Genomic DNA, 17,912 nt, shown 5'->3' with positions numbered 1-17,912 from the left:
CATACTGCTATGTTACTGGAAATGAGAAAGAAGAAAGCGATCTATTTGCATTGTTTTTATACAGTTTTTTGTTGAAACCCAAAATCTTGCTCATCGTGTTTTGTAAAAAAAATTTATACCAAACGGGAAATTATTTTTCTATACAGGATAGTCTATAAAAAAAAATTACAACAGGTTGCCATTAAAATTACAACATTTTTAAATTTATTACTTTAAATTAATTAACGTTACTACTTTTATTCTAGATAAGTAGGACTGTAGTTACAGGGAATTGATTCTTTTTAATGATACCCAATTATATATAACAGAAAAAGCATCTGCTAAAATTTATGATTTACTTTGTAGGTATTACTATAAAGTACCTGTTGTTATTATTAGACCAATGTAATTACGCTTTCGGGTTTCCGCGACAATTAATTAATATTTATAATTAAAATACCTACAGGATGGAATCAAAATCGTAAGCATCATTTTTAACAAAATATTCAAGCACGGAAATTAAAAATATTCAGTAAAGAAACATTGTTTGTAAAACGCATAACACGACCAATGAGGTCTTACGGACTTCAATAATATAAACACGGCGCGTCCAGCTGTTATATTAGTATGAATGCTCAAAATGGTGATGACCTGCGCAGACAAATCACATACGTATATGTGTATTTATAAAATTGCATGCTAGAATGCACAAGTACATAGCATATACGAGTATAAAGAGGAATTTTGTCCATAGACAATATCAATTGCACTGACCTTAAATTTTAAAAGATTCACTTATTAATTGTTGAAATGGTAGGTATGGAATCATACAATGTAGATATTTACGGCCGCACTCAAATTCCGAGCGGATTATAATTTTGACGGCGCCGTTCAAACTTAATCGGCTATAACATCCACATTTGGATAAACAGACATCCATTGTTGGGAGAAAACAAACAATTGAAAAGACCACACGTAATATACATACAGACAGGAGGAAAAAAAAAAGAAAACAGAATTACAATGCTTTTTGTTAATATTGTTAATACTTTTTTTATACACGTGGCTCAGGATTATACCTTATGGTAATCTATAGGAAAAACCTATGGATCAGTGAGGGGAAAGATTATTAGTAATGGGGAGGTTAATCTCTATTGCTGTTAATATACCCTATCAGGTCGACCTCCACGCGGTTCTCCCTGGAAACCATCATGACTAATTTATCGTTGAATTCGTCACGATGGACTAACTGACCTGCCTTTTCATCTTCACCAATCATCCCTCACTGGTGGCCCGCCAGTGTATACCAACAGCACAGGCGAGGTCATCATTCCATTATCATGCATTAAAAAACCTATGATCAGCAGTGGACAGATAATGGATGATGATTATTACTTAGACAATAAAATTAGTAATAAGAATTTTTTAATATATGATAAAATCAAAGATAATGTAGAACATTAACGTAATTTTCATCACAATATTTTGTAAACCCGTAGTTTAATAATTGGTTAAATTTTTTTTATAAAATATTTATAAAATATATTCATAAATTATAATGATTTAATCGACTAGATCAATAATGGTAGCGCAAAATGCATTAATAGTGTTATCGCTACGTTAGAACGAGATAGCAACGTCCAGCATTTTGTACTTCTCATACGCTAATAACAACATATAGATAGATTCGTTTGCCATAAGGAAAATAACTCCAAGATTTAATATTAACTAATGAAAGCTCCTTGTATACTTTTCTTAAAATTTAATACGCAATCCTCAACAATTAACTGATAGTATATTTCTAACCTGTATTAACAATTGCAAAGTAAACAAATATACACTCTCCTTTCGCACTTATACATATATACACATACATAACTTTATTACAAAGAGCGCTTTTTACTCGTTTCGATGAAAACAAGATGAAGAACAAAGTACATCAAAGGGCTACTAGACATAAATTAGATGCGCCCGCGCACGTCACGCCATGACAGACGCATTAATATGGCGCCAACCGGCGAGCGCCATTGATTTGTGGCGGGAACGGAATATATTGACCGTGGCCGATTAGGTTTATTTAATTCAATAATGTCACGTATTTATAAAGTAACAGATAATACAACAAAGACAAACAACAGACAGTTTTATTGGAACGTCCATTATAATTAATGAATGGTAATGGTAAGTTTCAAGTAAGGCATGACGAGACAGAATCTATGGAGAGAGGCAGAATATATCCAGAAAATGGATAATCCAAAAAGGATGGATGAGAAGAAGAAAAAAGGAGCAGCTATAGAAGGAATCTAGGAAAGTTCAAGCTTATATCGAACACTGTGTTAAAATAATTATAACATATATAGAGGACAAACCATCATGTCTTTTGAAATGCATATAAAATGATAAATAAATGGAGGGATGATCTTAAATACATTGCAGAAAATCAGTCTATGGAGGAGGCCTATGTTTAGCAGTGGACCATTAACGGCTGAAATAACGAAATGAAAAAAATTATAATTCCAAATTTGTCAAGCGACTGCTTATCTTGCTGATATAAATGAATAGACGTTTAAATTTGAAACCTCGTATGTATTAAACTCGGAATAGATAAAGTCTTTAAATCTTATGCTGACTACGAAACATTTTTATTAACAGTTCCAAATTCATATTTATCGAAACCTTTCAAATGAACATCTTGTTCTATTTTATACATCAAAATATTATTGTTTAAACTTTCGCAATCCCCTTTATCTAGTACCTAATCATCAGTCGCATGACGATGAGCAATCTAACCCGACCTCATCTTCACAGACTAATCCTACACCATGGAGTCTTCCCTTTGTATGCTAAAAGAATACGCAGGTACACCACACCATTCCATGTTCATTAAAATACTCGTAAAATTGTCGATAGACTAGTATATAAAGTATAGAATGAAACCACAAAACTCTATTATTAAGCAACAAACTGAAATTTCAGACCCACTAACCCGTATGTTCTGGATTGATCAACCGTTTCGTTATACACTGAATACTTATAAACATTTACATTATGCACGCCGGGCTTGTCTTGCACGCCACATGTAGGTGTGTGTTGCAATATTTGGCTGAATTGTTGGGCGTGTGTGTAAACAGTTTTATGAAAAAAATTAGGACGGTCGGATATCATTAGATTTTGTAATTAGTCGATGTCGAGGTAGCGTATGTTCTTGATTAATTTTAAGTTAACTTATTTTAACATGTGGCTTTGTTCGTATGGATTATTATAAAGAGTGATTATACTAATCTAAAATAATTATCTATCGGAGGCCTATTTATACGCAAAATTACATTTATTTATTTATTTCTTATTGCATTCCATAATATATTAAGTAGATAAGATTTCAATTGTAGACCCTGTTAGGCACAGCAAGTAGGAGAGAGGAGGACAACACTTTTTTTTTTATTTTAGAAATAGTCTAAGGATCTGTTACAATATTATCCAGTCATTAAAATTGTGTCATGATAGGTACGTATTTTATTATTATTATTATTCATTATTTAAGTATTGGTGTGTATCTATTCATATCGTAATTGTTATTAGTATTATATAGTTATTTAATATATTCTGTAGTTTATAATTGATGTCTTAAATCATTATCAATTCATAATTATTTATTTGTAAATTACAAGATAAATTCTGCTTGTCATTCAAGTATTCGTCAATAGTATAGTAGCATTTAGTAATTAATAACTTTTAAGACTTCTTGCAAAAGTGTTGTCATTTTCTTAATTTTTTAGTATTTCTGGCAATCTGTTATATATTTTTATTGATGACACAAAGGGACCAGCGGAATACATAGCCAGCAAAGTTGATGGGAGGAGCAGTCTATCTCTATGTCTTAAATTATATTTTGCGCATTTTTCTTCGCATTCGTTGAAACCCTTTCGACTTATTTACAATGACATTCCAGTATCATTTCTAAAATAGCCGCATCATACCTTAGTTTATAATGAAACTCATGTGAAAAATTTGAATTAAATCTGGATCAAATTTATAAAAGTCCTAAAATCCAAAATGATTTTGGTATACATCAGTATATAAAAAAATATATTTTTATTTTAAATAACAATTTACGTCATTTGAAAATGTTTGCTGGAAGAAATCTCTTATTAGAGATAAGCTTGCCTTTGTACATTACATTTAAAAATAATTGTTCTTATCATTATATTTGTATACAATAAAGAACAAAGAAAGAATAAAGAACAAAAAGCATTCTATTTCCTTCTCTTTGCCAAATACATGGGATTTTCGTGTCATGATTAAGGGTTGAGTCAAATTATGAGAAAACAAACAAACCCACTTGTCATATCCTATTAATAAATGATTAATAAATGTGAAAATTAATAATGATAAATTGATAGATGAATGGATAGGTGTTTGTTACTGTCTCGCAAAAACTACTGAACTTATTGAAATTAAATTTGGTACACAAGTAAGTCATATCCTAACATAGCACATAGGATAATTTATGTACTGATTCATACATAAATTATAGGTTGGAGCCACGTGATATGTAATACAAGATACAGCAAGTTTATAATATTAGTAAAATTAATAATGAAATGTGCAAAAATGTATAAACACATTAATGTTTTGATTGATTCTATACGAAAATAATAAAAACGTAAAAGCGTCCCTCTTAAATTATTAACTTTATATGTGAAAAATTACTAACTTTTTGATAGCTCTAGCTTATACTCGTAATATAAGCTTCCGAGGTGTCAAATTAACGCGAATGATAAGTACAAAACTCAGTTGAAGAAACAACTAAAACACTGAGTAATGAGCTGACAAAACAGTGAACTATTTTCAGGTAAACCGCACTGGCGAGTTGCCAAATTACATTTCACTCGCTATTTCCGTGGACCGATGATATCAATGAGCGTACACACTACACGTAGTGTGACCGATTTGAAAATTCCTTTCTTTTCTATTTAAAAATCCTGTTTTTAGATCTAATATTTTATGTTTTTTTATACAACTTGGAATGACAATTAAGCTGACAGTGTACCAAATGGAAGATACTGAACAGTGCCATAAACATTACAGAACACACTGTGATTTGAAATCTGAAGACGACCATTACTATTAATGATAGAACAGTGTAGCAAATTGAAAAATATAATGTAATAATTATAAAAAATAAATGAAAAACAAAGAAAATAATTAAATATGAAACATTTTTAAACAACCAAAAAAAACACAAAAATAATTGTGATATAGAATTGTCACTATGAATAATGCTGCACAAAAGTACGTATAGTAAAGTAAAAAAGTAAGAACAAAGTTAGACACAGATAATAGTCAAATTATACTAATAGAAATAGAATATGATTTCGCTAATAATCCAGTATCAAATATTTTTTCATCTAATCATCCACCGTTGATCGTAGCGTTGACGTAACAGCCACGTGGGAAATTGTGAAACCGAACGAATTGGGTTATAGGGCCCTTGACACGGGATTCCATTATAATGGTAGCTTATAACTATTTTCGTTTATCGACTCACTTCTGTAAACATTGGTCTGTTGTTCTTTGTTATATATACTATTAGAGTAAGTATTATTTTTATTATCTCTTATACCAATATGTAAGTGCAGGTGTTGTATATATATTTCTACAGAATGAAATAGAAATTATTGGCTAGGAATACTATATTCCTTACTCCTTACTCATAAATAGGAATATGTATGGAAAAATAACAATTTCAAAATTTTCACAGTGACGTTAGTTAAACAGACTGTATCAGTTTAGTATGAAGAAAAAAAAATTTACACACTACATTCTAAAGTTCACGGTATACTTATAATCTTCGATGATTATTATTATTATATTACACGCAAGTATTAAATATTAAAAAGTTACATAATACATCATCATCATCACATCAGCCGTTATCTGTTCACTACTTGCACATAAACCTCCTCCATAGACTGCCATACAGAACGGAATCATTCTTTATCCCAGTTTAGCATTTGCGAGATTTTGGCAGTAGTTGTCGCGCTTAGCAAAGCAAATTGGTAACTGCAGTTTGGTTTTTGCTGATGTTTCAAGAGGAGCGATGTACTATACTCAAGATTTACTGTAATAGTATTTACAATCATCAAAAATAAATATTAAACGAAAGTATTAAATAAGACATAACCGACAGCCAAAAACACAAAATAGAAATAGATTGTAAAATTTGGCGTTTCATTGTTTCTGCTCACGAGGTGACCGAAATGTGGGGGGTGACGTCCACCGAAATAATTTCAATCGTTATGTCGATAAACGGTCTTATCCCAACCAATCTGGAACAACATCTCAGACGGCTCACTCCCGGGAAAGATGCAGAAAGCAGTGCTCTTAGATTCTGCCCGCATTGTACGCCGGTTTCTCTCCCTGGGGCCCTGAACCCCGGCCGACTGTGCTTCTGCCGGGGGTTAGTTTGCCATCTCGTCTCCTAAGAGGGGAGATGTAAATTTTCTAGAAATTTAAAAAATAATAATAATAGGAGACAGGCGTGGCAGATAGTATGTATTGGAAATTTAGTACAATCAGGTGCATATATTTTCTATCAATACATGTAGTACCAAATTAACATTCTTTTATTTTGTGGCAATAAACTGTCTATCTTTTAACATATATTCTATCCAAATTTCCGAACCAATGTGCCTTTTCATTTTTACAGATGCGTGGTAATAATTTAAATCTAACAAAAGAACACATAAAATATTCCGGGAATTGCGAATCTGAAATTGTGAATCACCATTACTGAAAACTGACGTTTTACGTAATAAATTACTACGAAATATGAATATACATACTAATAATTCGAATACGAACGTTGTTTCAAGGGACTAAACAGAGTCCGTTTTCAACCGACTTAAAACAGAAGAGCGTTCAAAAGAGAATGTGGTAAGAAAGGTATTGCGTACGAACGTGAATGTGTTACAAGCGCAGAGGAAGATCCAAAAAGAGATGAATGGGCTGTGTGAAAGATGACATGGGCAGAAAGGGTGTAAATAATGAGATGACTGCAAACAGAGACGAATGCAAGAAGAAAACATTACGCTGACCCCAAACAGATATGGGAAAAAGGGTAGTAAGAAAAGTTACCTCATAACTCCGTCAGTTATAAACTGATTTGGAAGATTTTTTTTCTGAAAGGATATACTCACAGGTTGGTCACATAGCCATATATTTACCAAAATAAGTTGTTTCGTTTTCCAATCAAAAGCACTGGTTTCGCCACAATTGAAATTGAGGCGAAACAATTCGGTTTCGGGCTTTTTACTGTGTGAGCCGTAATAGAGAAAAAAGCACGAAATGTCATCGTGGCAAATCTAGTTACTTTAATTTAAAAATTACTGAATTGTTTTTGATAAAATCTCTATAGAATCAATCGAAAAGTACATACTTTCAGATAAAAAAATTTAAATGACGGAGTTTTGAGGCAATAAACATAAAAAATAGACTCGATTTAAATACTTCGTCCTTTTTTAAATTCGGTAGAAAACACATGAATGGACTAATTCACAAATAAATATATCCTGTTATAAGAAGCCAGACAATAAATATCTGAAGGGACAATCCAGAACACCCAGATCCGAAACAATTACGAAAAACTTCGACGGAGAAACCAACCCTATTTCTTAACTGCGTGACTACAACTACCCTAAGAAGGTCACCAATCATATAATCGTTATCTCAGAAATAATTGTGATAAAACCATTTAATATGCTATTTTCAAGCGACTTCCAAAAGGAAGTGCTCAATTTGTTTGATTTTTTTTTTGTATGCGATCACGTCGGCAATTCTAATACATTTTGACAATTCTTTTTTGAATGAATAGGGTTGAGAACTCACGTGTTGGTCCCATATTAAATTTATGAAGGTTTTATTTGCCGTGTTTGGAGCAAAAACCTGCTTGTTGCGAAGGAAAAGTCTACCGTACATAAATATTTTCAATGTAAGGCATGTATTTATGACACATTTAATCATTAACAGGTTATTTGCGATTAAAATACCTTTTTGTAAAGCAAATTGTACTTATTTGAAAAAAATATTCTGTTTATCATTGTTAGGATAATATAATTAATAATAAAATAATTAATAACAAACAATAATAATAAAAACAAACTTACACAAATCACAAGCACATTACCCCTAACTCACATCACACTTTCACTTACACCTCACGCACTTTTCACTTCACTCGACACTCGTATGATTAGGAATCGATCATCGAAATAATTCGTAATAACTCGATCACGAGACGCCGGCGTCGATCGCAACGCGACGGAGCGACTGACCGCCTAATTTTCTTCGCGCCTCGCACCACGCATTCCGCCCATATGGCACGCTGATAGATATCATAAATTAAAAATTATTATTTAATAACATAACATTAATTATCTTCATTATATTTGCTACGATAATCTTGGTTAATAGTAAGAGATGTTTTATAAGGGTGGTGGTTGTTGAATAAATCTCCAATCCGTTTTTTAAATTAATAAATAACAAAAAGAACTAATCTTATTATTGTACTTATATAATCATTGAAAGAATATGTACTATTCCACAATTTTATTTTAATACTAGCGACCCGGCCCTGCTTTACACGAGTAAAAGATAGAGTATTCGAAAATAATATATAGCCTGTATTACTCGCCGAAATTACAGACTAGTTTAACTCGCGTATATTGATTGACTGAAATAAAATAATATGCCCTTTTTCTTCCTAAATACTATATGTATGCCAAATGGTTAAGGTGCCTAGAAGTAGCAAGCAACCTCAATTTCACATTTATAATATTTAATTATAAACCTTACTGGTTTATATTTAAATGTAAAATTATGAACTAATAAAACTAGTAGTATAAAGTCAATACTAAAGTTATTAATAATAATTCAAAATAAAAAAAAAAAAACATTACAAAAAAGTCGTAATTTTCTACTATTGTTATGAATTTTCAAGTGTTGCCACAAACAGCCATGTGAGATGCGACACGACTGTCGAGTTCTCACGGTCTGCTTTTTTACTTTTTCTTTATTGTAGTGTTTCCTTTGCCACTTTGATCGTCATATAAACAGCTTGATTAAGGTCGTAGATACGAGTACACTTTATACTTCATCAAATAATCCCACTATTAACATGTAATATGATATTCTACTATAATGTGTTTCAATTAAACTTAATATAACTTACTATGTTGTTGTAACAAGCCGGAAATAGCAGTTGTCAAGGATTTGTGGCAGAAGACATTCTGCACCGACCCCAAATAAATGAGAAAAGGCTAAGCAATGATACACCAGACTTCAATCAAATATTTCAGGTTCAGTAGAACCTATTTTGATAAAATTTCTATGGGACCAATTTGAAGGTACATTCTTTCAGATAAAAAAGAATTTTCCAAATCGGTCTATAAATGACGGACTTCTGAGGTAATAAACCTAATTTAAAATTATCTTTGTTACCTCAATTTATTTACAATGTTATTAAATTTTATTAGAACAGACTATTATAAAGGGGAAAATTTATAAGAATCTATGTTACATTTTTACGCAACAAATATAAATGTATTTTAGTAAACTAAAAGGCTATATCCTAGATTAGAACAAAGCCTAAATACTGATACATGCGGACGAAAACGCGGAATACAGCTAGTTAAATAATACTGTTATAATGTGGCACGGTCCAAGTGACATTCGTGACAAAATTAATAAGCGATCACACGTGATATAGCGTGACACGTCGTAGGTTCGCAGACGTGATGAAATCCGTGTCCTTTAATTTACAACTGAAGGTGTGTAATGATTATATGAATGCAAACCTTTAGTAATTAGAGTGATAATTAACGCGTTTTATTTAATTAAATATAATGGTAGTAAATTTGTAAATAGATAAATAAAATATGAGAGGCGTGTAGCAAAATTGCGCCAAATTTGTTTGAGATTTGAAGAGAGGCGCTCTTCTTTATAGATTATCTATTATTGATACGAATACTTAGAATTTTCGAATATAATAAATAGCTTATGTTAACTACTAGTAATATAACATTCTGTAGATGAAAGATTTTTTTTAAATTGGTTAAGTATTTTTGATTTGTTTGTAACGGATAACTATTACAATTTTTGCATTTATTATAACATATTAAAAGGACGTTCTTATATTTCGCATCTTAATGTTAAGTGAAATGTAAAAAAAATCATTTATTATGTTTTATACTTGCTTATATACTTTCTTATGGGTGGGTGATTCGTCTAAAAATAAATACATCTTATTCAATACACGAATGAGTCCAAACGAAAATAAAAAGAAAAATGTAATTTATGTTGACACCGAACTGTTGGTGACGCAACACAACGGAGCGTTAATCCTTAGAGTCAACTAATTGACTGTAATTACAAATATTTTCTCACATCCAATTGAAATTCATTAATTCAGTAACAAAGGAACAACAGTTATAAATAGTAGAGACACATCAGAGAAGAGCAACGAAGTTATAATATATATTGGGGAAGCATAAAGTTTTGGGGATTAGCAGCAATACCTGTCCTCCCAGGTTGCTTCAAGAGACGCCCTCTTGAAACCAATTCAACTTACTTCAGCTCTACTTATCATCCGTCACTAGTGCTATCCCGTCAACGGAAACCAATTACGCAGGCAAGGTTATTTTCATTTTACAGTAAATGTGCCTTGTGGCTTCGCCCGCGTGATTCAGTATATAAAGTATCTTACGTATTAAGATAAGAATATAAAACAGTGTACCAAATATTCGATTCAATTCAGTCGTTTAAGAATGACTGAACAAGCAAAATATCATACTATACTATGCCATCTCAGACATTAACTGTCCACTGCTGAACATAGGCCTCTCCTTATTTGGATTGCCAATAGTTGTCAAGCTTTGGTGACGATTCAAGAGGGTCCATCCCTCGACCATTAAAGTTCCCTTAGTCGTTTCTTACGACACCCGCGGGAAAGGAAAGGGGAGCCGATTGTATGGCGGGACCACACGGCAAAAAGAAACATACAAACATCTAAACGTTTTTTTGGTTTTAAAGGCCATGGATGGCCTTTACAACTTCTAGGAGCGCGTGCAGGTGCAGAATTCAAATATTTTTCAAAACTATTACATCTATAATAATAACAGGATTTGTAATTGGAATGGTATTAGACTACTGAAATGAGGTAAATGAGGTAAAATGTTATCGAAAAGGTTATACATATTTTAACGCAAATATAGGCATATAAGTACAAGTAGTAAACTTACCGAAACTTTACTGTATTCATGATGATGCGTCATGTGCAGAGGTGCGCAGCTGGATGCAGCGCTGGAAACGCTCAATGCATCTCCCTCGCTCGTGCCCTCAGTCTCGTCCCACCGCCGCCGCCCCGACCCGCTGCGAACAGCCCCGACCACCCCGGAATCCCGCTCAAGCGAAGCAGTACCAAGCGACACATCTGAGGCCCTCGGAATATCGTCCTCCTCACACTCCGATGAAGAAGTCTCAGAACTCCTTACACTTATTCCACTCTCGAATTTAGAAGAGCCTGAATCATTGGTTTCTTCAGTTATCGTATCTATACCACAACTAGATTGTTTCTTACTATCAAATCGAAAGGAATCGCTATGTATCCAAGGTTTTCTAGTAATAGTTCCATTAACTTCAGATGTAACTGTTTCTGCGTCCGAGACTTCTTCGTCAGTGTGCAAGGTATCATCTGAATCTTCAGACGAATCCTCAAAACATGTAACAAAACTTGCATCAGATTGAATGGTAACATTGGATTCACATGACTGCAATGACCACTGCTCAGAGTATTCCGAGGAACCTGATTTACGTATAGTACAATCAGAAGCACAAGGATTAGCGGGGGTCGATGTTGAAGTATCACTTAGTGAGATTACTTCTGCTATATCTTTTACTGAGTAAAGACCGTTAGAAGAAGATGATGACAAAGTTGTGTGTTGTGACATAGAAACATAAGCAGAATTGTTATCATTTTTATCCTCCACCGTATTATTTCTTGAAACAATGTTAGTTATATCGACAACAGCATAAGGTTCTTCGAGATTTGATGAAACAGATTTATTTTTTAGTAAACCACTAGTACTTGATGTTGAAAATTTTGTATCGAGTGTTATGTTTGGAGTAGAAATACTTTTTTTTATGACTGAAAACTTGACTATTAGGTTACCGGATTCACGTTTCTCTGAATGAAATGTGCACGTTTTAGAGTCACAAAAGCATCGAAAGGACGTTAATTTCATTTCCTCTTTATTATTTAAAGCATTCATATCAATGCTCACTTTATCTTTTTCATCACGAGTACATACATCTAACAAATCTTCAGCGCTACTATGATATTTGGGTAGCTTAGGTTTACAGAAACAAATAGCTGTTTCAAAGTAGCTGTCTCTATTATTATTTGTTACTTTAGTGAAAGGAGGTACAGGTTTATAAAGAGTTTCTCTATTAAAAATATAGATAAACTCTGTAACTGTGGGTGCTGTGTATATACAGTGTCCTGTACCACGGATATGATAATGAGCGAGGGTTTCTTTTAAAAATTCGTTATTCCATTTGGGTAAATCTGCTTTATGTGAACTTTTATCTAAATCAATATTAGTGAATGTTTTATGCCTAAAAAGGACATGCTTTTTATCGGAATGATCTGTTTTTTTATTGGGCAGAGTACCTGTCATAGACGTATATATATTTTGCTCTAATTCTTGACTGCAGTCAACATTTTCTATCGCACTTGCTTCTGTCACATCAGAAGAATCAGATGCGTTAGATTTAGTTCTGACCACAGATTTATTAGTATATGAATAAATTTCAGAATTTTTACTATGCCTAAATGACTTTGATTTTTGTGACAGTAAAATATCTTCTAAATTTGATTCATCTATCATAGAATCAGAGGAAATAGTAGACGCTCTGCTTGTGCTTCTTGATCTATTCTCATCTAATTTAGACGACGTAGATATAAAATTGAAAGGACTAGGTTTTTTATCACGCATTAAAGAAACATTTTCATACAGCACATTTTGTTTCAATTCATTTGTGGTTTTTGTGGGTATGTGAATTCTAGCTGCAGGAATAGGTGGTGTTTTCGTATGAAAAACTACAACATTTTCATAAACATTGTTTTGATTAATTTGTTTATTAGTTTCAATATTTGGCCTAGGTAAAGGTTTTGGAATTGAGTTGCTATTTGAATTACTTTTTGAGGCTAATTTAGAAAACTCATAAGACTCATAACACTCATTTACCAAGTTTTCAGATTCCCCAGAAATATTAGATGTCACTGACATTCTAATACTAGTAGTTCTGGGTTCAAATATATGATGAGGATTTGGATTAAAAGCTTCATTTATTTTTGATATTTTTATATTATTATTAACAACGTTGTCAACGACAACAAAGTCGCCATCAGAGTTTTCAGAATCACTGAGTTCATTGTTTTCGCTTATATTTGGTAATGACGTTTTGAAACCTGGACAACTTCGATTACTTTTATTTACAACTGAATCTCGATTTAAGGTGCTTATTCTATCTAATGAAATAGTATCAAATTCATCAGTGCAAACAATTTCACCTGATTCCTCTTTTTTCGATAGTATTTTAAAGAATTTACTGTTCCCTATTAATAATGTATGTGTATTAGTTTTATGTTCTGAAACTTTATTCTTCGCATCGACTTCCGCTTCTAAAGCTTGACTGTTAGAAATGTTAGGAGCTGAATTGAATTTTGCTTTCAGGCCCATGCATTTCGAAGCTAGCTTTTTTACAAAGCTTTGAGAATGATTTTTTGTTAAAGAAGACGAAGATGGAGGTAATAAGCTTTTATTTTTGTTAGTATTTTTCTGGGTCTCTGGGGCTTTCCTGCAAAACACATAAAAAGCAACAAAAATGGAATAAATTATATACGACAATACTTATTTAAATAAGTTTTTGTTAGTAAAAATAATAAGTTAATACCACCACCAAATATTACTATGTAGTTACTACTAAAATCAAAGAATTTTAAATTAAAATAAAAGAAATTAACATTTTTTAACCGGACCAATCAAACATAAGTTGTTTAAATTGATCAAACTTTTTCTTCAAAAACATTGATGGCATTTTTTTTGGTATCTCTTCGACTCCTGGGTTTTTATTTTGTAAAGAAGTTGAAGTACTAGTTTCAAATGGTTTAAAAGTAACATGTGACTCTAATAGAGAATCTTTATACTTAATATTTATCGGATAAGATTTTTCTGTAATATGTAGTTCTGAACCAGACAATGAACTATACAAATTATCTTTATGCACGTCTACATAAATATCCTCACAACTGAAAAATTGAGCAGAATTCTTTTTTATTACATTTTTGGACCCACTTTCACTATATATTTCATGACAGAAACAAGTAGTTGGTTCTGCTTTCTCTTTTTTCTTTGTAAATGGGTGAACGCCATATTTTACGGCCTTTGGATCGAGAGTGTAAATGTACCAATAATCTAAATTTTCATGAACACAGCCCACATCACCTTTAAAGTGTACACTGTTTATTGTTGGCCTTAAAAGATTTGGAATAGATCGTCTTTCTGGACAATGTTTCCGATTATCCATACATACATATACATCAGATAAACGGTCATTTTGTTTAATAATATAACTAACGCGTGATGCAGAAGTATAACCGTAAATATCGGATATTAGTTTTCTTCGACAAAATTTGTTATTACTGTCCATGGGTGTATAGACTGATTTATCGGTGTTATCAACTAATTTAGACAATTTCGCTTTTTCATCGTCAGGCAAATTTTTATTCTGCTCTTTTAATAATTTATTTTCTGTAGCATCTGCATCGACTTCATCAATACCTCTTTTTATATCGTTAATAGTAGTCTCTTTTACGTCGTCCCTGTGTTTTAAACTATCGCTCTTTTGTTTAACCATCCTACTTAATAATTCTTCATTAAGATGTAACATAATATTTGGAACACTCATTTTCGGTTTCGGAGGAAGTACCGGTTTTGGTGCGACGTTCATAGAGACATTCTGATACAATTCATAGTCATCATGCCACGAATTGGTATAGATATTTTCGTTATTATTATAATTATTGTTTTGTACGTCATGATTTTCATAAATACAATTGAATTCTTCACTTAAGAATTCTTCAGTTTCTGATCTATCTACCTCCACTATATTTAATGGTTTGAGTACCGACGATGCACTATCAGTTTCATCAGATACTTTACGTTTTTGCAATTCTTCGAGTGTTAATGATGGTGGTAATACGCGTGTAAAAATGCTCGATTTAATTATATTGTTACTAATGTTAGAGTTAGTCAAGATGTTTTCTTGTTTAGCGGAAAGCAAGGACACGTTAGGATCTGGTTTATCACACCTGGAAAATTTTAATGTTCATTTATATTAAATAAAATCAATCAAATTTTTAAAATAATCAGAAATTTTAAAAACTGTTATTAGATAAACTATGGTAAGACTATTTAAATTGAAAACATTAAAAGCAAAGTATTTTGCTCGGCATCAAAAGATGTCGACAGGGGCATCTTTTTCTCGTGTCACGTAAACACCTCGTTTGGTCGTTCGTACAGAATCAAAGCTACGGAAGATTTTAATGAGGGCTGCCATTGAATGTTTTGTTTTGCATCTGTTATTTTTTACAGAATTCTTTATAAAATTTAACACTGGAATTTGTTTGTAAATGTATTATTACCAATCTTTTGTATTCGAAATATTTTTTGGAGAATCCATGACAGTAATATTGAGTATGATTTTTAATATACAATATTCTTAAAACGTGTATACAACTTTTTGTTTCTGAATTATGAAAAAACAATCGTTCATAAATATTTATGACCGTAATGAACCGTGCCATAAAAACTGTAACCCCAAAACAGGAAAAGAGCGTTTCCAAGATAGCAATCAGAGTTCAAAGGTTGAGACACGTACTATGTCGTAATTGAGACGTCGCTCTCCAATTAAAAGCGAATGTTTAGAGCTCCCCTGAAGAGGATCTTTACAGTAATTACAGGGGATTCCTTTATGCGCCCACTTGCCGACGCGGTCGTTTAGATACCACAACTCATGCTGAACTGTGTTTCTATAATTTGGCGAAAAATATTTGTTTTGCATATTTAAAATAACGTTATTAGGTATTAGTGTGTTAAAAAGCCAAAATTAGTAAAAAATAAATAAATAAAGCTCATTATTATGTTATTAATTACAGATTGTGGGATGCGTCTCGTAAGAGTATTGCAATAAAGTGAGAATTTCCATCATGAATAGAAACAATGTTATAAGATAATTGTTCAAAAGGAACTGGCTTACATGAACCTACATTATTGTTATTATACACTTTCACACTAACACTAGATAAATAGGTAAATGTCTTGAGAATCAGTTCCTGTTCATATTTACATTTATTAAATAGCATATTTAAAAATTATGACTGTTAACGTACACATACAATTAAATATATGACAAGAAACCAGTTTCCTTCTATAGTTTTTATACTTATATTTATAAAAAAAAAAAACACTACTTATAAGTATATATATTTTAATATAAATATAATGCTCATAGAGTGTGCGAGGGGGATAAATTGTAATTGTCATATTATGAAATTATTTACAAGAACATAAAATCGGCTTCACTCAATTTTCTTAATCGACTTTAAAAAGAAATTTCACATTTCATATATATATATATATATATATGTATATATATATATATATATATATATATACATATATATACATATATATATACATATATATATACATATATATACATATATATATACATATATATATACATATATACATATATATATACATTGTCAGAAGAAATCATCACCAATAGGTAAGCTTTACATAAAGTTTATTAACGCCATCATGTTAGAACGTAAACAACACCAAATATTTATTAAAAGTACTAACAAAGTGACTTTAAAAATCTATAAATTCCCTCCTTTTACTACAAACCAAAGCAGAGACGCAGTTTCTTTACGTTATATCACAATAGCGTCTCCAACGGAATAAACTGGTAACAAGCTTCCCTGTTTAATCATCAACATTTTTTTAAGGTTTTCAACAAATTTCCATATACTAGAAGTATGACTTCATTTATATTAAGAACTACTAATGCTATCGATTTCTTATTTAGTATCACGTCATTGACAACTTAGAGTCAGTACTTACGCTATATTGCTGGGCTGGTAGCCGGTGGGACTGTAGTCGGGCACAGGAAACGGTGGGAGATCTTCTTCACTTTCGTATGTGTTCCTCTGCATGTTTTCAAACTCTGCAGAAAATTCTTTAATAAATGTAAATTATTAAATTATAAAAATAAACGATTAAAAAAGCACAACATAAAATGTTTATTAAAGAAAGAATCATCAGTATTATTACTTTTCAGTCACCGTTTCCATTCTGAATAATTTTAATTGCAAATAATTCTAATTGTAAACAGTATGAATAGTTATTTACCTCTGATCACCCTACGCACTCGTCTGGTCGCCTCTTCGGAGTAGTCAGCTAAGAGGTCGAGCACGGTTCTTCCTTCGGAGTCCACAGCGTCCAGATCCGCCCCCGTAGACAGGAGCATGCGGACCACTGAGGATTTGCCGAAGCAAGCCGCTTCGTGTAGGGGAGTCCCGTTGTGGGTCCGGATGTTAGGGTCCACACCAGCCGCTATTAACGCCGCCACTACCTCCCTGTTGATTAAGGGAATATTCTATAATAATAATGTTCCAATTGTTTATATCTAGAATAAGTTTACTATTGTAATCTTTTGGAGTAAACAATAAAGAGTATCTATCTATCTACCTATTCCACAATAGTTTGGACTTTCCCCTAAACCGTCATTAAAAAAAGGTTTTATGT

General features: G+C 32.1%; 1 protein-coding gene across 1 annotated transcript in view; it reads right to left on the bottom strand.

Annotated features, from left to right (window-relative positions):
* Nucleotides 1–17,912, bottom strand: part of LOC113512021 (uncharacterized) — a 138,579-nt gene that overhangs the window by 101,272 nt on the left and 19,395 nt on the right. The window contains exons 6-8 of the mRNA XM_052893789.1: nt 17,517–17,743; nt 17,239–17,343; nt 11,277–13,891 (exon numbers count right to left, since the gene is read on the bottom strand). Coding sequence (XP_052749749.1) covers nt 11,277–13,891; nt 17,239–17,343; nt 17,517–17,743 — 2,947 coding nt within the window. The remainder of the gene's footprint in view (nt 1–11,276; nt 13,892–17,238; nt 17,344–17,516; nt 17,744–17,912) is intronic.

This window comes from Galleria mellonella, unplaced genomic scaffold (genome assembly GCF_026898425.1).
Source record: "Galleria mellonella isolate WM207_F2 unplaced genomic scaffold, CSIRO_AGI_GalMel_v1 utg184, whole genome shotgun sequence".
NCBI classification, from domain to species: Eukaryota; Metazoa; Arthropoda; class Insecta; order Lepidoptera; family Pyralidae; genus Galleria; species Galleria mellonella.
Note: the sequence above shows the minus strand (reverse complement) of the source record. Positions and strands in the feature narration are given on the sequence as shown.